This window comes from Episyrphus balteatus, chromosome 3, assembly GCF_945859705.1.
Source record: "Episyrphus balteatus chromosome 3, idEpiBalt1.1, whole genome shotgun sequence".
In the NCBI taxonomy this organism is placed as follows: domain Eukaryota; kingdom Metazoa; phylum Arthropoda; class Insecta; order Diptera; family Syrphidae; genus Episyrphus; species Episyrphus balteatus.
In genome coordinates, this window is record NC_079136.1 from 8,493,451 (window position 1) to 8,513,087 (window position 19,637).

At 33.9% G+C, this 19,637-nt stretch overlaps 3 protein-coding genes and 1 long non-coding RNA gene across 4 annotated transcripts; 2 read left to right on the forward strand and 2 right to left on the reverse strand.

The window, feature by feature from the left end:
• The first annotated feature begins 2,088 nt into the window (after positions 1–2,088).
• Positions 2,089–2,850, forward strand: LOC129916737 (uncharacterized). The gene is made up of 3 exons (XR_008772533.1): positions 2,089–2,180; positions 2,237–2,312; positions 2,378–2,850. It is a non-coding gene; the product is annotated as an uncharacterized LOC129916737 (long non-coding RNA).
• Positions 2,851–4,455: 1,605 nt separating this feature from the next.
• Positions 4,456–5,326, forward strand: LOC129913117 (ADP-ribosylation factor-like protein 6-interacting protein 4). Its single transcript, XM_055991623.1, has 2 exons — positions 4,456–4,813; positions 4,870–5,326. Exons 1-2 carry the CDS (start codon positions 4,567–4,569, stop codon positions 5,100–5,102), a joined length of 480 nt encoding a protein of 159 aa, XP_055847598.1. The 5' UTR covers positions 4,456–4,566; the 3' UTR covers positions 5,103–5,326.
• Positions 5,289–10,928, reverse strand: LOC129913114 (RING finger and transmembrane domain-containing protein 2). The gene is made up of 4 exons (XM_055991620.1): positions 8,837–10,928; positions 5,869–5,976; positions 5,688–5,798; positions 5,289–5,618 (listed from the first exon to the last, which is right to left on the reverse strand). The coding sequence occupies exons 1-4, from the start codon at positions 10,184–10,186 to the stop codon at positions 5,385–5,387; spliced, it is 1,803 nt and encodes a 600-aa protein (XP_055847595.1). The 5' UTR covers positions 10,187–10,928; the 3' UTR covers positions 5,289–5,384.
• Positions 10,929–16,115: 5,187 nt separating this feature from the next.
• Positions 16,116–18,400, reverse strand: LOC129913115 (uncharacterized). Its single transcript, XM_055991621.1, has one exon. The coding sequence runs from the start codon at positions 17,893–17,895 to the stop codon at positions 16,138–16,140; it is 1,758 nt and encodes a 585-aa protein (XP_055847596.1). The 5' UTR covers positions 17,896–18,400; the 3' UTR covers positions 16,116–16,137.
• Between the last annotated feature and the right edge of the window lie 1,237 nt (positions 18,401–19,637).

The following is a 19,637-nucleotide window of genomic DNA, read 5'->3' on the forward strand; positions in this document are numbered from 1 at the left end:
TAATCAATTTTGATTGAAGGTTTTTGAATGAACAACAACAACTTGTGTGTGTTACCACCAAGTTCATAGGCTGGAGTTATAGCTATTTCACGGGGACCAACCCGATCATCAGACTCCTTTCAGTGGTGCTAAGTCGCTTATGTTCAATTAATTTTTGAAAATTGCCCGAGCGAGGCTTGAACTCACGACCTAGCGGTTGGGAGGCCGACGCACTACGCATCGCACCACCGCTGCCACTTGAGAATTCATAACCCCGAACAGGTTTTCCAATTATCAAGTTTTACTTGAACCGACTAGCATTTTTATTAAAGGCTTAACTACATTCAACTTCAAAAAGTACAAAAGTGAAAAAATGTTTTGTCTTTCACCAACACACTGCGAAATTCTATCTTTCATCTCAGAAAAACAAAAGTGAAAGTTAAAACGTTTTTAACTTTTACTTTTTCACTTTTTGAAAACACCAACACATACAAACCAACATCTTAAGAAAATGATTGCTAGATGGCGTTGTACAGAATAATTTTCAATGAACATGCCTTTTTTTGACAGATGATTTGTTGTAAACAAAAAAATATTTTTAACAAAAATTTATAAATTCGAAACAAACAAAATCTTTCAAAAGGTTTAAATTTCTGATTTGATGTACAAAAAATATCATTTCTCTAGCTTTGGAAGCTGTAGCCCAGCCACATAACTTAATACAATCGGTAGTTGATATAATACAATAAATGGAAACAAATGAATAAAACCCGAATCACATGTTTTTATTTTAAAATTTTTCTTTTGCCAAACAAATATACATAATTGCTTACTTCACTATAGTTTCTTTTTTTGTTTCATTGCTTTTCCACCGACTGAGGAGACGGTCTCCATGAAAAGATTTACTAGCTCCAAAAAGAAAATTCTCTCGGGCAGCGCAACACACCACCAATCACAATCTCATACACCAATGATAATCTATCCTTAAAGCTTATTATACTGGACCACTATCACCCAACAAAAGATGTTTATTCCGTTATTTATGTTTGAATGAATGGCGCAATAACAAAATCCAATTATAATTGGAAAGCACCATGTCGTGATGCTTCTCGGGAAAACGAGGACTCTTTGGTTTGGTTGTTGATTTCTTTCCCAGTGACGGCGATAAGCTATATGAAGAACGAAAATGAATGTATACAGTTTAATGTTGTAGTTTCTTTATGCATGTATGTTTAAAAGAAATTAGAAAATTAAAACAATAAAATCTTAAGAAATAAAACAATCAGTAGTACTCACATCTTGACCGCAAGACAAAAACAAATAACTGCACAATTTTTTTTTTCACTAATGACAGATAATCTTAAAGTTTTAAACACAATTTTGGTACTCATTTTCGTATGAAGATGTCGCTCGTAGTATGTGTGTATTTTTCACTTTTTCACTTTTTGAAATCAAAAAGTGAATGTAGTTAAGCCTTAACTCACACAAGTCTGTTATTGTTCATTCGGTTTCTTTCTCTTTTTTCTCCAACTCTTATCGTATGACAACAATTCGTTGTTCGTATACAAGGAGGGAGATGAGCGGAAAGAGGTTGACACTAGTCAAATTTTTAATTCATTATTAGAAATGGTTTGTGTATAGCTTTGTAATACTGGCAGGGCAGCTGCTTGTGTAATCAATTTTGATTGAAGGTTTTTGAATGAACAACAACAACTTGTGTGTGTTACCACCAAGTTCATAGGCTGGAGTTATAGCTATTTCACGGGGACCAACCCGATCATCAGACTCCTTTCAGTGGTGCTAAGTCGCTTATGTTCAATTAATTTTTGAAAATTGCCCGAGCGAGGCTTGAACTCACGACCTAGCGGTTGGGAGGCCGACGCACTACGCATCGCACCACCGCTGCCACTTGAGAATTCATAACCCCGAACAGGTTTTCCAATTATCAAGTTTTACTTGAACCGATAATTGATAGATAAATAGAACAATTTAACTTAAAAAAAATAAATAATCTTCTCAGTGTTATTTGTGAAAACTATTTTCTAGAAAAACAATCTACAGCATAAATTCTTCGGCACGCCACATAAATTCCACCACCATTTCCACCATCAAAATGCACAGCCTCAGCCTTGTGCATTTAGAAAAAAAAAATCATAAAAAAATGACACAAAAACCACCACCAATTGATTTGGAAAATAAAGGTATGTTTATTTTAAAATTGATAAATTATATAGTTGTTGATTTTTCTGTCTTCTAGTGGAGAACTGGAGATCAATTCCAGACATCAATGACTGAGTTTACAGTTCAAAAGGTTCCTCCACAGACTTTGTAGTGTAAGTTAATAAGATTCCCTTCTGCGCTTCGTGAAGCTGATGGTATTATTTTTTTTTTTTCTTAGGTCTGCACCCTCCGACCACTTGTTGATGTTTTCGCTCTAATCCTAGACAAAAACAACATTCAACAATTCTATATCGAGTATAAAAATGACGTCAGAGACTCCTTGCTCGCCACAGTATTGGATGCAGTCGAGTGACAATCAAGATGTGCAAACAGATTGCGAGGCATGCATTTTGTTTCCCTCAACAGTTGTGTGGATATATATAAGATTTTAGAGAAATTCAACGCCAACATTTCTCATAGTGGTCTCAAGTAAAGTGTCACACAAGACGTATGTTTTGATATTATATAATTCGACTGAATAAATCTTAATCTCTAACCAAAGTTTCAACTTCAGAGTTTATTTGTAATTTCATGTGTAATTTCAAAAGGTTTAGATTCACTAGGAACTAACTACTTCTTTTACGTACAAATTTCACCACGTAATTACGTACTTCCAGATTCGAAGTTTCAGTGATTATTCTGTAGCTAAAAAAGTACTGGCAAATATACATCAGAAGCACTTCCAGATGTGCTTCGCTGATGTACTTTTGAAGTACATTATTTTTCTGTACTTTTAATGGAGGGGAAATTTATTTCATCTTGCATGCGAGAAAGAGATAGGTGCTTCACGTATTCTTATATACAGAAAGTATATAACTGAGTTTTTTCCCGAGCTCCTATCTTTTTTCAGTGGAAAAGAAGTACTTCTTTCACGTACATATTTCACCGGTTTTTTCTGTAGTTCTGCGTTTGCTGGGTCGCATGTTTCATTACATGGTACTGAAGTAACGAAACATACGAGTCTGTTGTAGTTGAAGTAGTGGAAAATTAGAATTAAGCAATTTTACACCTTTTTGTTGCACCGGATCGTGAATACCCCTAATGTATAAGCTTTTTCAAAAAACTTGTTTATTTCCGGTCCAAAATTTTCAATACAAACAAAAAAAAAAAAAAATGATGAGAAAACAAGTGTTTTAAAAATAATTAAATAATAAATAATTAAAATTCGTGATCCTGATGAAAAGCAAGATCACATTTCGTGATCCCGATGAAAAGCAAGATCTCATGTAGAGTTGTTGTAATACGTGTTAATTAATAGGGGTATTCACGATTCGATGCAAATGGTCTTGTATCGTTGTAAAAGTGCAAAAGTGTAACATTTTCTTAAAATAAAACAACCAAATATACAGACTAAAATTTTTTTACACTTTTACACTTTTGCTATACCCCAACCCTATTGCAAAAATAAAATACAATGGTGAAAAATTTGTCTATTGTAGTTGTAGTAGTAGAAAACAAAATTTTGCATTTTTACACCTTTTTGTTACACCGGATCGTGAATACCCCTAATGATCTATATAGATCAAGTGGGATAATAAAAAAACGGCTAGTAATAAGTGTATTTTTAATTACCACTGGGCTTAACTGGACAAAGAAAAAACGCATCGAGACTTGACTTGAAATCTTGGCAGCACTGCATATGGAATAATTCGAAAACCGCATACACGTTTTTCACTTTCGGAGTTTTCTTGTATGTTTTACAAAGAGATACAAAAATGTATGCTAGCACAAATAGTTAAATACATTTTATCAATCCAAATGTCAGTTTTTACGTTTGTAAACAAATTCTAAGCAATTTATGAAAAAATAAATTTGGTAGCACAGATTTAAGACTTTTCAAAAGGTTAAACGCAGAGAAATCTCCGGGCTAAACAACTAACCCCAAGGGGCTAAAGTGTTGTTGCATTTGGGCCTGGCTACACAGTGTTGTGCCCAATCACGTTCCAATTCACATTTTCTAGGAACAAACGTCAAAAAGAGGAAAATCCTCACCCCTCGCCTAACTGACTGGTTAGGCGATTGAAAAATCCCCGTGTATTAGCCCGGCACTTTAACATGTAAATTGCTTAGCCCCGAATGCGTTTTTTTTCCAGTTAAGACCGGTTGTAATAAAAAACACACCTAATGGCAGGTGCCATCACCACCATACCGTCTCCCAAATAACAAATAAAGTACTTATTTAAACAAAAAAGTATGTATCAAAACGTACTTTATCAAAACTTCAAATGGCAACTCCTACTTTCTACATCTCATATCTGACAGTTCAAAAGTCAAAATGAGAAAAGTAAAAAAAAAAAATAAATAAATTTTATTTATACACATAAAAATAATAGAAATTTTCCCCCAGAGAGGAGCCCATCAGAAAGCATGGACGAACCAAAACATCATCACAAACGTTCCAAGGAAAAAAAAGAAAAGAAAAAACACAAAAAAGAAAAGAAATCAAAAGTAAAGAAAAAGGAAAAGAAGTCATCAAAAGATAAAGAACTTAAAAGACTTGCCAAAGCTGAGCTTGCTGCTGCTTCTGCTAATAAAACTAAACAAGTTGATCCGTCAACAACAACGACATCGGCGACAAGTCGGAATGATGAACCAGATTTCTCAGTTCCAATAGGTAAATAGAATTGACATTCTCCAAATAGTCCATAAAACAACAACTCCTTTTCATAGATTTGATGTACTCAAAATCACACGTCCCAGAAACACCAGAAGAATACCAAAAACGACAAAGTCAAATTCGGCGAATAATCGATCCCGAAACAGGGCGTTCACGTCTGATTAAAGGCGATGGTGAAGTTCTGGAAGAAATCGTTAGCAAAGACCGGCACAAGGAAATAAATAAACAAGCAACCGAAGGAGACGGTCGGCATTTCCAAAACAAAACAGTTGGCAGTTTAAAATAGAATATAAACCGAAGAATATTATGTCTTTACTTCGAGATTAATTAATAATAATTCTTTCTTATCTGCTGCTTAACAGACAGTAACAATTTTTAGCTTGAAAATACATTATTTATATATTTAAAATTTAAAATCTTGATTAACTTTGAATTGAAAATAAGATTATTAAACGTAGCTCTAGCTATTTTAGTAGTAGTAATAATAAAATAAAAGTTTTAACATTAAAATCTTGCATCACGTTTTGGATTGTATAATTATAATAACTCAATAACATACACTGTCTGTTTAACAGAGCTGGTAGAATAGGGTGGTTGATCCATTCTGCCAGGTTGGATCGTCTGCAACTTTGGCTCTGCACATGGGGCAGGTTTGCTCCCGTTTGAACCATGTACCCACGCATACCTCACAAAAGATGTGGTTGCATTCCAGAACCACGGGGGTGTCATAGTTATCATGGCAGATGGGGCAAGTGGCCCCGGCCTCGCTTAGTTCCTCTTTTGATGGTTGTCGACCATAATCCTGATAAACATTATAAACAGAGATTATGTAAAGAATGGATATGTTTGTTTATTGAAGATGGTTACTTACCACATTTCTGAGGAAACTACAAAATGCTTTTTTCAAAAATTTACCACGTTCAACGAACTCAAAAGCTTTGGCACCCATGTACAAAGATGAGAAGAAAAACATTCCAACGATCTATAAACAAAAATGGTTTAAAGATTTAAATTGATTTTTTGTTGAAAAAGACAAATAGTTTGAAACTTACGATATCAAATCCTGTGTAGGACACTAACAAGTACAGCATCCACGACTTAACCGGAACCAAAGATCTATAAAGTTGTGAGATGGCTTCGATCAGAGCAAAAAGCCTTCCCTGAAAATGTATGAGAAAAATGTAGAAAGTTTTGAAATAGTCCATTTCCATTCATTTCCATTAGAAGCAATGTACGATCGATTTTTTCGAACTCAGGGTAACGCTTATAGAATTGAATGTCTTTAGATTTTAAAATGAAATCAATTTTACTGAAATTATAAAACCCACAATACCGAAGAGCTAGATGACGGATTTAAAAAAATCATAAATGTTAATACTTAATCCCCATGAAACAATTCTGCATCAAAAAAATAAGGAATGCAAGAACCTTCAAATGGCCACAAACGCACGGAAAATTTTTTTTACCTAAAAATTAATTCATTTACTAACAATCGTAGAAGAAGATCGTCAAAAGGAATAGGTCTCAAGATATAGCGAATCCTCTTAAAAAAAAAATAAACTTAGGAAGCAGCGTAATCACGCACTTTAATTAGGTTGGTCAGCGACGGTTGTGGATGAGCTCTCCATGGACAACAGAGGCATGATGTCTGTGTCGAACTCCATCGAGGCCAAGCTCTTTAGGATGGTCTTTCTTTTCACTCTTTACGGTAAGTTTCGACTCTGGTTAGAGGCTCAGGGCATATTGGGTAATCAGGTGTGAGGCCGGGTAAGTAAAAGTATCGCTAACATCAGCAATCAATGGGAAGTTCATCCTAGCTAAGGAGATAGACAGCTCGCATTTGGCTGCCCTTCATGAGTTTCAAACCAACCCGACCGGAGCTGAGTTTCAGAGATAAACCAGCTAAGTCCAATGCACGACCGGTTGGCATTAAGACTGATGAGCCGCAGAAGAAGAGCGCTTGCATTTGTTATCGAGGTTTTATTATGATCATTTTTACAACCCCTTCAGATCGAGCCAAGTTAAGCCAAGATCTTGTATTTTAGCTAACACACGCTAACACGCTAAGAAAACTTAAAATCCTCTTTGTGTCCCAATCTTAGCATTTCTGATTTAACGGTAGTCAAATTAGAGGTTACAGCTTTTTCTGGACCTCTTGGGGGTAATTTTAACATAAGCGAACGAGGCGAGTGTTTATTTTGAATATACATATTATTGAAAACAACATAACTATCTGCAACAGAGTGGTACTATCCGAACCTTCATTTTCCCCGAGTTCAGGACATTTTGAAGGATAGGGTGATGTACTGGATATTACTCTTACAAATAATTGCTCTGACCTGAAGGTTGAGAATTGGAGAGTATCCCCTTTAAACTCTTTAACAGATATTAGTTGGATTCTCTTCCTACTTGATATCGAAAGAAAGATCCTTTCCCCTTATAGAAATCCTAATAAAAGAATTGACTGGACGAAATTCGGTCAAATTTCAAAAAAACAAAACAAGGTAGCAAAATCTTTCGTCATTGGTTGAACAAAGACTTGCCTTAATTGAGATAAATGACTAGAACAATTTTAAACATCTGTCACAAACATAAAGTTTTATCGATGGAATATTCCAATCCCGGAAACAGACCTGCATGTAGTCATTAGAATAATTGCGAATACAATCCCCTTCAAGGAATACATCTTACATATCTTTTTTTATATAGAATTTCTCAACCGAATCTATTCTCGAGTTCTTAGCGATCTTTAAAGTAGAGGAATACATCAGAAGGGCAATTCCATGGTAACTCACGTTACATTCACAAAAAATTCCAGCACATAAATAATTTTTTTTTTTTTTCAATTTTAATGTAAATTGATACGAAATTACTATCCATGAATGGAGCATAACTATTACTTTCATAATTAACTAAAAAAATTGTCTTTGTTTTTAACATTTGCTTGGGAAAAATTAAAGTTTGATGGTAACTCACGTTACAAAAATCGGACACGAATTTTAAGAGTCCGACAGTATGAAGTTTTTATGTGAAATTAAGAATCTCAATTTGTTTTCAATGAAGATTCCATACATACAAAATTACAAGCCTTTAATATGAGTGACAAAACCAAACATTTTTTCAATATTTCGAGGAAAATTTTTAAAATATTTAGGTAACTCACGTTAACATTATTTTGATAACTCATGTAACCTGCGATTTGTGGTTCCAAAAGTAAGGAAAAGATGCATTTTCACTCAAGTTTTTTTTCAACCGAATAGTGTGTAACGAAGCTTGTTTAAATGTTAACTTATTTTAGCACTCACGAGAGGCTATTGCCATCGTCACTATAAGACTCATCATATTTTCAGTTTGCTTGTTTTTCCGTCATTTTCATGTGAAACTCTTCTGTTGTTGGCAAGCTTATGCTATAAAAATGCTTTAAGATTATTAAACTCCCTGAATTTTATGTCTATCCATAAGGGAATACAACAAAGAATCTTTTCTTGCAACTTGCATAAAGAGTTGCCGTTTGTAAATAGTAATTTGCTAATAAAAAAAGTAAAAAAGACTGCATAATTTGTTCAAAATTCGTGTCCACTTTTTCATGGAATTACCCAGAAGTTGAATTATATCCATGCAATAGGACTGATGGGACCGGGAAAGAGATAGATTTCTTCATATAAGAAGACAGACCTAGAACACGAGTCATCTGACTCATCAACCAATCTTTCCTGCTCGCGTCTCATGTGGGTTGTGACTAACTATTCCCTCCCAAGCGACCTGTATTGGAGACTTGACTATTAACAGTGGCAAGACAGAAATAAAGAATCCACCCATACAACATAAGGCGAAGAAAATCCTCCATGAAGACCAAATTCTTCTAAGTGTGATGATAACTTGAACAAATGTCAGCCCAACAATTTAACAAATACCTAATTAACGATACGAATGGAATTCATATAAAGGTCAAATGTTTTAATTCAATTTAAAAATGTTTTTTTTTTTTTTTTTTTGTTTCGTATAAAATAGTTAACTTACCCTTGACTTATGCTTTATAACATCTGTTGGTAGAGCTGTAACTAATATTTTAATTTTGATCGTTATAAGTTTCAATATGAGATCATTAACAGCCACCGCATATAATAATTGTCCAAGTGATTTAGGATCAATAGCTGTATTCAATAGCAATCCAAAATAATCCGGTTGACTATGAGCCATCATAAATCGATAAACTAATACAAATGTTAGCAGCAAATAATCACGAAACAATAATCCCAGACTCTTTTGTGACATCTTAGTCACTTGCTCACACAATGATTTATTAACTTGATAAACCACAGTATGTAAAACTAAAACATCTATAATACCCAACCAATGGTCATAGATGGCTTTTAATAATACAATCCCAATAAAAGGAAGGTATCGAACAAAGTGACTTAAAACTTTCACAACCAACTCATAGACTAAATTATCTTCATCAATTTCGAGTGGATTTCGTTGCTGAGCTGTAGCTCCTGCTGCTGCTCCTGATGGAGGTGGTGTTGGTGGTGTAGATGGGGCACCACGATTGTTGTCGTTCGACTGAATTAATGGTGGAGTTCCTGGATTGCCACCACCATTTGTCGTCGGTGTTGTATCACCAGATCCGATATTGCTTCTCGGTATACTGCTTATTCGTGTTAGAATCGGTGGAGTTCGTGGCTCCCGATTAATTGATAAGCTACTATCACGATCGACCCCACCAGAGGGCGCTATTGTGCTAAAGTTTATTATAACATCATTTGTAGCAGCTGGAGCAGATTCTCCTGCTACTCCAGCTGCTCGTTGTTGATCCCGGCCACTATTTAAAGAGGAAGATCGATTTAAGGGAACATATCGAAAGGTACCTGTTCTCGGTATCCACGATCGAATGGTTTCTGTGGATGGGCCAGCCGAGAATGACAATACATTGTTTAGATTCACTCTCCAACGATTGACATTGCTATCTTCGATTGGAGGAGGAGGGTGTCCTCCAGGGATGACAACACCATTATGATGATGATTGTGATGATGGTGGACAGCAGTCTCATTATTGTTTGGATGCAGATTAACAGGTCGACTGACACCACCACCACCAAGGTGACTTCGTGCCTCGTTTAGGAATGATAAGAAGTTTTGTTGCACAGTTTGTGGTGAGTCAACAGTGGATAGACCTGACGATGTTGATGTGTTGTGTACATCAATGTTTATTGCACTGTGATGGGAATTATTATTAATATTTCCATTCCCATTCACAGTAGAAGTGACGTTATTGTTTAATCGTATTGTATCGAGTGGTTGTTCGATATTATTTAGATTTATCGAATTATCATTTGGATTATATAAAGATTGTTCCAAAGGATGGTTCATTTTGAAAAAAAAAAAAAATCAATCACGAGTTGATTTCAATCTGGTTTTGTATTTTCATTAAAAAAAATTGTTTTGTTTTTTTTTCGTCTCTTTTGTTTGTTCTTTCTTTTTGGGTTTTTTTTTGGATTTTTCACTACTAAAAAAATCTTTGCGTCGTCAAATAATAAAATAATAATAATAAATATTTTTGGAAGGTTAGCACTTTTTTTTTTTACTTTGTGCTTATCACGGATAAATGCACACACAAATACGAGTTTAGGTATTCGTAGTAGAATGATGATGAATCATGTTTTTGAATTAATAAAGAAAGATTTTTATTGTGTCGTCACTGTTTTGCCCAGATTAATAATAAACATCGGAGATAACCATTTTATTTTTTTTTCTACTGGAGTTTGGAAAATAATAGAAAAAATGTTGACCGTTGATAAAAAAAATTTAGTACTTGTAGCAACAGTGCTGTCATATTTTTTGCAGCTGTCATGTCTTTTTTGTGTGACAGTTGGTATTGTTGGCAGGGGTGCACAGCCTTGTATTTGTGTGGACGAACTAATTTGGGCGTATACAAAAATCTGTGCAAATAATAATACAAAAGGAGTAGATTTATATCGAGGATATTAAAGCCAGAACCATAATTGGCAGATGGAGTCGGAAGCTACTGTCAATTGTTGTTGTTTTCTTTGTATTTTCGATAAGTTTTCATCCGTCGAGTGCGGTTGCGAGCGCTGTTCCCTTCCGTTTCATCCGACGCATCCGACAATTATAGTTCTGGCCTTAGAGGATATAATATATGGAGTGCTTGTGCTGTTAGTTCCGTGAAGCTTTTATAGGGGGCTCTAGTTTCTTTAAGTTTTTCGATGAGTGCATGCCTCCATTTTATTTTCATTTGATGGCTGTCATCAACAAGCGTGTTTATTTACAGCTGCGGAACCGGACTCTCACTGAAAAACGAAGGCAGTGACCCCTATCCATGCATATGGCGTTAGAATGTATTAGGTATAGGAACAAGCACTCCATATATTATATCCTCTAAGGTTCTGGCTTAAGTGGATTTATTTACATTCTTCTGCAGGGGCAGATATAAGGAAAACTAAAATGGGAAATTGGTAGGTACGTAATAGAAGTAGTTTGTTCCCAGTGAAACTAAACTAAAGAAGGTTACTCTGATGGAACTGAAATACCTACATATAGAATAATAAAGTATAAAACAACTAAATTCAAATGAATACATTTTCATTTTTAATTAGAAGTAATTACCATAACTACAACGGCCACTTTTTGCAAAAAGTCAAAAAGTAAAAATTTTCAAACTCATCTTGTGACAGTTTTTCCGACCACAAAATTAAAAATAATGATGCAAAAAACTTATTTATTGGTTCAAAAAACAATTTTTGTAGTATTTTCCAAAAACAAATAGCACTAGAAGGAAATCAAATTTTTTTGTAAATTTCTCACTTTTTAGGTCATTGTAGTTAAGGCATTAAGCCTTTGGGTTTTTTTTATAAAGACAATTTGAAAGAAACGCTTTGCAACGGAACGAAGTTCATACAAAATAAAAGGGCTTTTCGTTCCAATTCATTAATGTTTCTCAACCACTTTCATCGATGTGAGAGTTAAGGCTTGGCCACACCGGAGGGTATGCGGTAGAGGTACGGGTAGCGGTAACGATATTTGTATGAAAAAAATTCCAAACTGACATATCAACGTTCAGATGTGGAATTTTTTTCATACAAATATCGTTACCGCTACCCTTACCTCTACCGCATACCCTCCGGTGTGGCCAAGCCTTTAAGGCTTGGCCACACCGAAGAGTGCATGCGGTAGCGGTACGGGTACTTGTATGAAAAAAATTACAAACTGACACATCAACGTTCAGATGTGGGATTTTTTTCATACAATTACCCGTACCTCTACCGCTTGTACCCTTCGGTGTGGCCAGCCTTTATAGAACCAATTATAGCTATCATAAGCTGCGTCCCACCAAGTGAGATCTCTGAGCGCTCAGAGATTTTTTAAGTAAAACAAAAAATCTCAGCTGAGCGCTCACTTTTTTTTTCTGAGATTTCTGAGGCGAAAATTTTTGGATTCAATTTCTCAGTTTTCTTTCTCTTTCCTTAATTTTTTTTTTATTGTTTTGATGTGCCTATTAGTTTTCATCGTTGAAACCAATTATTAGAATTTTTTGACAGTTCGTTTATAGCAATCATCGAAAATTTCTGTCATCGAAAATTCTTATCATTGAAAATTACAGTTTTCCTGCTTGAAATCCAACCGATAAATTTTATCTGACACAAATCCGTGGAACGATTCGTTCCATGTTGATGTTATGAATCGGCTGTTCAGGGAAATGAATTTCCTTCCGTGAAAAAGAAACACACGTTTATACCCAAAAATAAGTATTCAATTAAACTTTTTTTTTTCTAAAAAAAAATTTTTTGTGTGATTTTCAACCGATCAATACATATGTAATTTGCATTTCTAATCAAAAGGCAACACAGTCAAATATCCATTCAAAAACTTTCCCGGATTGATTTCAATGATAGCTATAATTGGCCCCTTAGGGACAGCATCGTCTTATAACTACATATTAAAACACGTATTTTTTTTAAATTCAATATCTTCATTATTTACTAGTTATTTTGAAATTTACGGAGCATTAAAATAAGTTTGTAGGACCAGGTTTTCGTCCCTGATGTTTGTGGGTGTGACTACACACTATTGTGTAGTATCAGTTCTCAAATTATCTGTCACAAATTTAACAATCGCAGCTTTGTTTATTTATTTTGAGGCGCTTATTCTGTCCGAAGACCGCAATAAACGTTGAACAGATAAACGAACAAAGGTATTAAACAAGAGAAAATTGAATCAACAACAAAGTTAAAGAACAAAGATAAATAAAAAGACGTATTGTTACAGTGATTTGAGTGATTGATTTTTACAAAATTGAACATTGAAATGAAAATTATAAGTATTAACAGTAAATAGATGTCTTATAAGTTTAAATAATTTATTTTTGTATAAAGTAAATGCAAAAATTCAAACAAAAAACTATCTAATATGTATTTATTTTTAAGCACTTTCATAAAATCCAAAAATAAAACACCGATAGTTTATGCAGGAAAAATATTTTTTTCTGAATTTCGTAGTTTTTACACAAATTTGCTTATTAAAAAAAAAGCCGAACTTTCAACATTAACTGCCAATTAAAAACTATTTATAGGTAACAAATATGGTGTAGGTACTATTTCGATAAAGCATTAACAAAAACCATCTCAGGCCATTTTTCAATTTTGAATTTTTGAAAAATGTTTTACATTTTTTTTTTTTGAAAAATCAATTTTTTAAAAACGGGCCAACGATTTTTTAAAATTTTTTTTTATGGCTCGAATGAATTACATCCTAAATTGGTTTTTGAAAATAATTTTTAAGCTTTTATTTATAAACAACTATTTAAAAAATGAACTATTAGAGCTTGACCACATCGGAAGGGTATGCGGTGTGGTCAAGCCTTCATTCTTTGTTAATCTAGAGTTTAATTGGCAGACTTCGTTTAGAGTATGCATTTTGGTTTAATATATGTACCTAAATATGTAAAAGGAATCTGATTAAAAAAATTAGAATAACAAATCCTGTCTGTCTCTCTCCGTACCTATTCTTAAATTATTAAATTTAAATAGCTACGAATTCAAAAAATAATCTTTTTGTAAAGAACTAAATGTTTTTCCAAATGTTCTCTAAAAAAAATATCCTTTTAGTCAGCATCGTGGTAAATCCTCTCCACTGTTTGAATCAACACACGAACGTACATGTTTGTGGTTCCGCGTGGATAAACACAAGGTTGCTATGGCAAACTAGGTAAAAGGATACGTTGTAAACAATAATAATTTTTCTTTCTTTATCCTCTAACACGTGAAAAGACCAAATCAGCAAAGAAATGAAATTCTTTATTTAAGTGTAAATATACAAAAAAAATATAGTAAAATTAAATCTGTGATAAAAATTGTGTACTAGTACATAAAAGTGAGTACATGTACATGTTTAATACTACAAGGATTCCTTTTTTTAATTATTATTCTTTAACGAAGCGGAAATATGAAAACTGGATACAAAATATTCAGTTTCTACATAATGTACCTACTTGGGGATTTGTTTTTAAAAGTTAAAAAAAAAAATTAAAAGATAAAAAAGTATTTCAATTTTTTTTAAATTTCCGTTTCTTGATACATTGAAAGCAAAAAAAGGCTAAAGGACCAAATTTTATCTGAGCCTAATACTGAGATCTACCGTATGAGTTCATTTATTACTAGGTACTAACTAAATCAGCATGAAAATATGATAGTAGAATTTATTAATTTACCCAGTTTAGTTTTATGTTTCATAAGAACATCTTTCGTTCAAAAACCTTTTTCTTTTTAAATGATGTACTTGGGCTAAATTAAAGTCGTTCAAATTTTGAGCGACTTTCTAGATTTTTTTGGCACTAGGTATTTAAATTAAATTTTACTCCAATGCCTCGGCCCTCGTTGGTCGTAGAGCTAATTTTTGTTTTTAATTGTAGAAAATTTTAAGGTGGTTATATATTTTGTTGCCCATTATTATTATTTATTTATTTAAACAAAAATATGGGTTAAATTAATGGTAATTTGATCAATTTATTTGCACAATTAATGTTTATGTTGAATCGGGCTTCTTTGGTTACCAAATCGATAGGAAATGTTATACCAATTAATTTTATTTATAAAATCTTGTTCATTTTTCTGCAAAGTTTCAGTTCATTTTTTCTGCAAAATGTAGGAAATTAAGAGGGCTACCAAATCATTTAGAAAAGTGGTAACTATAAAATAAGCTTTTTTCGAAATTATAACGAAAGTGTTTATTTGAAGAACTACCTAGAATTTGATTTAAATTTTTTTTTATAAAAATGTTGTTTAGATTTCAAAAAGTAAAGTTAAAAACGTTAAACTTCCAATGCCAATAAAAACTTGTAATACCAAAAGTCTTTCTGTTTAATATATATGTTATTAAATCTTTTAAAATTTATTGGACACATTTATTTTTCGTTGAATTCGGAAGTGTAAAGCAATGTAAGGGTGTGATATAGGGTTGTCGTAGTTTTGATTGTATACGTTAGGTATATAAATTTTTTATTTTGGAACACTGACATTAAAAAAATTAAATTTTTGTGAGTTCTGTCCCACCTAAGATCATACTTTTGAAATAAAAAATATTTGTTGAGCCTTTGTTGCCACCGGTACTTGTCCTGGAAATCTTTTTTCATCACTGACTTTCTCATAAATTATACAACCGAAAATTTATAACCAGAAGTGTTTTAAATAAAAGTAACATATTCGAAAAATCAATTTTTTGAAAACGAATGCATTTTTTAACCTTTGTTTTTAAATTCCGATTAATTTGTATACGTGTGTACAAAAAATTATATTTTTTTAAGAAACTTTTGCCATAAGATCAAGAACGTGCAAACCAGTCTTGCATTTGTCCATTTTATTTTAATACGCTACCAATGTCTCTTCAACTACGGATTTTGAACTTACTAGGTAGTTCAGTTTTTCAGCAAGTTGAAGATTCCAAAATTTTTATCAAAGATGATGAGGGACAAAGCTTTTATTTGATGAAAAATTAAGAATAAAACAATTAATGTTAAGCTACCTAATTTTGTAATTTTATTAATATAATATTTTTATTGGGTATACCTAGGTGCCTACATTAAATATGACTATAAGTTTTTTTTTTGTTTCTTATACATTTAATACTAAAAACTATTTAAAATTATCTTATATTTCTATAATTAAAAACTAAAGATTATTATTCACTTAAATATTAAATAAAAAATATCATTCTCCTCCTTGCAACGAGCTGACCCTCCTCCTCCCATCTTCAAAAGTCTATAAATCTCTCTCCACGTCTTCTACTGCTTCTCTTCGAAAAATTCTTAATCAATTTACAGGAGATGCTATAGCTGCAGGAATTGTCTGGGGTGTCGTTGTCTTCTGTCGATTTTGCAAAAACGTCCTCACCGAAGCTAGCGGCAATTGAAAGTGATAATAGGCACAGTATGGCAATGGATCCCAATAAGCGAATAGAGCTTCCCGTTTGTCTAAAATATTACCCAATAACCTCCTACTTATAGCATCAATCGATGAAGTTTTATGATTTTCATTTGACCAAAAAAGTCCTGCATCGTCAAGTAACGAGTGGGTTTGATTATTATGGGAACATGGTTTACAAAGGACTTTCGCATGTGTTCCGCTATAGCAAATGTATGGTAATGAAACGCCTACCCTTGCACCAAGTGGTAAAAATTCTCCAGTAGCCTGACTCTTGACCAATCGAAAGCTTATGTGTCCATTTATTGGTCGCTGACTTCGTGTCTTTGCAAAAAACTCCTTTATCCAAATCTCAATACCTTTACTGTATCTAGGGATAAGATTCTTCGTATCAGGCTCCACAACACACGAAGCGTTCGCTATAACTTTTGAGTCTTTTACCGTGGTACAGGTCACATAGTGATCTCCCGGAATGTCCCTCACAATTAACCAAGGACTCTTTTCACTGATTTCATGGCTGAATTTAAAGTCTCGCCGATTATTTGGAACAACATACTTAAAACGCTCCAAAAGTCCCTGCATTCCTACAGCCATCATGATATTCCGAAAAGCTGCAATAAAGCCACTTTCGTAAAGCAGCATCAGGTCCTCCTTGGACGATAAGATTTTATAAGGCGGCAATGGTATTCCACTTGCTCGACACTTTTGGAAAAACTTGAGCGAATCATCAATAACAACACTTTCCTGCAAATTTGGCAAAAATGTTGCACAACCAAGCAACTCCAAATGAGGCTTTGCCAAAGCATCATAATAAGCCGGACTTGTTGCACAAACCGGAACATAGTAAGATGGCTTCTCCTTATCTACAATATTACACAAAGCTGCAATATAACTATCTGGATTGTCTGCTGTCGGCTTGGGAACTGAGTAGAACTTATGAACTGCAGTTGAAAATCGAGCTAGTCCAAAATGTCCTTCGAATTCGAAAACAATTACTCTGGCTCCAGAGGAATACAAGTTGCGAGCTAAATGCAATGTCTGTATTGTACTGCCACAGCTGATAAGAACTGTGCGTTTATCACTTCTATTTGCGGCTGATGTAGTATTGTTGTTGCCGATTAAATCCTCGGCCGTTGAACTTAGTACCCATTTAAGTATTGAAATCGGAATGCGCATTACTTTCCAGAAGATCCAAAGCAAAGCTGAAAGCCAAAAGCTTGGTGCGGCAATTAGTAATGGCAAGAACATTACAATTTGAAGGATACGTCTCATAAGATTCAAAGAGAGGGTAATTATAAGGGTAGGCCACCATAGAATCAAGGATCCAATTGGGGATCGCCAGAAAACAAGGATCGAAGAGGTTTGATCATTTTTAATTGTGGCAATGTTAAGATCCTGCTTGCTAGCAGGACAAGGACACACGATATCTATTTCACGATCTTCGGGAATTCTCATAAAGGACGAAGTAAAACTTCTACGCGTTGGATGGGCTGCCATTAACGGCGGAATTAATTGCCCGGTAGTAGCGGATTTCCGCAAGATCACTCGATCTACCGGAATATTTTGATCTCCATTTTCCATATTCAAAGATTGGTCACTAAAACGGTTTTCGTCTACTATATTTCCACGACTATTTACGGCCGGCATAATTCGAACAATGTTTTCGAGTGATTCACAGCGATACTAAACGAAACACAGGAATTTTAATTTCGAAAAAAAATTCAAAAAAATTCCGCTTGAATCGCAAGCTTTGAGATTCAACGGCGAAAATACGAAAAACTGCGATATTGATATGCAACGTTGGCAGAAATTAAGAGACTAAATGATTTTTAATTATGGTCGCATCTTTTAAGTTAGCAATAATTGCAGATACACATAGAACTGGCGCCCGAGTTTAAAAAGCAGTATAGATCGATTGATCGATGAAAGCAAGCTGAATAAAGTTGGAAAGATGTGCGGTGCGCCAGGCGGCTGCGGTTGTATAATTATACAATAAATATACGGTTATCACGTACTTTGATCCTCGCTGTTGCTACTATATACTTGGAACAATTTTCCATTTCATTTAAATCGATTTAATGCGCAAAGTGGTGCGGGGGTTTGGATTGGGTTCGGAATAGAGAGGGGCTTATCAGTGAAGCACAGCCAGAGTGCAAAAGTGAATTTTGCAGCACATTGGCCATCGCGCGGTCGCAGTCGCAATCTATTTAGTTTTTTTTTTTTTTGTTTATTTTTTTCGAAGATTACATTCGCGCGGATCGTGACGATCGACATGATCGCTTGTTTAATACTCAACACAAGATTGCCAAAAATATCATTTTTTTTTTCGAAAAAGCAAAAAAAAACTTATTGCGAAATAAAATGTAGTTAAATATGTAATGAGTATCAAAATCCAATATTTCATTTGCTTACCTCGTTATAACTCGACGTGATAAGGATTAAATTTTTGCTGATTGATCGCAGTGCCTGTGTGGATCGTTATCAGCTATGGGTTGTTGTTTTAATAGTTTTTTTGGGGTCATCAAGTCTGGGGTAGAGTTTGTTATAGGTTTTTTTTTTTTTTAAATGTCTCTGGAACTATATTGGACTTATGTGTTGTTTAGCTGTGTATTGTTTGAATGGTTTTATAAAGACTTCCAGGTGATTTTGATCTCAAACAAAAAATAATAAAAAAAAAGCGATAAGATTTTGATACGCAGCTGGCTGATGAAATTTTTTTCACCGACCTGTTAATCATTTAGCAAGTAATGATAAAAATAATTTTAAAATGCTTCGATTACGAGTTGAGCAATTACTGAATATTTAAAATTATTTATTGATAACCTTCAGATTTCAAGTTACAATATAGTAAACAAAAAATAAATCAACTGTGTAAATGCTACCGAAGGGATTTTTTTATGACCAACTCCCACAATCTCGAGGGTACTAAAATTGAATTCAATTTCTAATGACAATTATTATATTAAATGCTGTTTTCTTTCTGCAAATACCTTTTTTGTATTTTACAATCGTATCAGAGCTTTGTATGATATTGCCTTCCTGGAGTTTTTGCAGGTAACCTAGTTCTAATTCTACATGGCATTGTAACAAGGTATTGTAAGTATGACATCAATACTTCCTGGAATTTGTGTAGGTACTTCTAATTCTAAAAGGCTTTGCAAGCCGTGATGTCATACGAACACGAAGCATTTCATAGTGCATAGCTCAAATGCACTTTATAAGAATAAAGAACAAGAAACAAAAGTATTTATCAACACCATAATTGGTAGAGGCTTGTATTGTATCGGCAAAAGCTATATGAGAGAGTAAGCACCCTTTTGCCCATTCCTTTCATTTAAAGTAGTAGAATTTTACTACTTTTAAATGCTCATTCTGACGAAACCGCTTGA

Excerpts from the sequence above, each read along its gene's own strand:
- LOC129913114 (XM_055991620.1), bottom strand. The coding sequence starts at position 10,186 with ATGAACCATCCTTTGGAACAATCTTTATATAATCCAAATGATAATTCG. Across the intron at positions 5,977-8,836 it reads TTATAAAGCATAAGTCAAGG|GGAAGGCTTTTTGCTCTGAT; the intron begins GTAAGTTAACTA and ends ATACATTTTCAG. Across the intron at positions 5,799-5,868 it reads CCTACACAGGATTTGATATC|ATCGTTGGAATGTTTTTCTT; the intron begins GTAAGTTTCAAA and ends TTTTGTTTATAG.
- LOC129913115 (XM_055991621.1), bottom strand. The coding sequence starts at position 17,895 with ATGCCGGCCGTAAATAGTCGTGGAAATATAGTAGACGAAAACCGTTTT.
- LOC129913117 (XM_055991623.1), top strand. The coding sequence starts at position 4,567 with ATGGACGAACCAAAACATCATCACAAACGTTCCAAGGAAAAAAAAGAA. Across the intron at positions 4,814-4,869 it reads AGATTTCTCAGTTCCAATAG|ATTTGATGTACTCAAAATCA; the intron begins GTAAATAGAATT and ends TCCTTTTCATAG.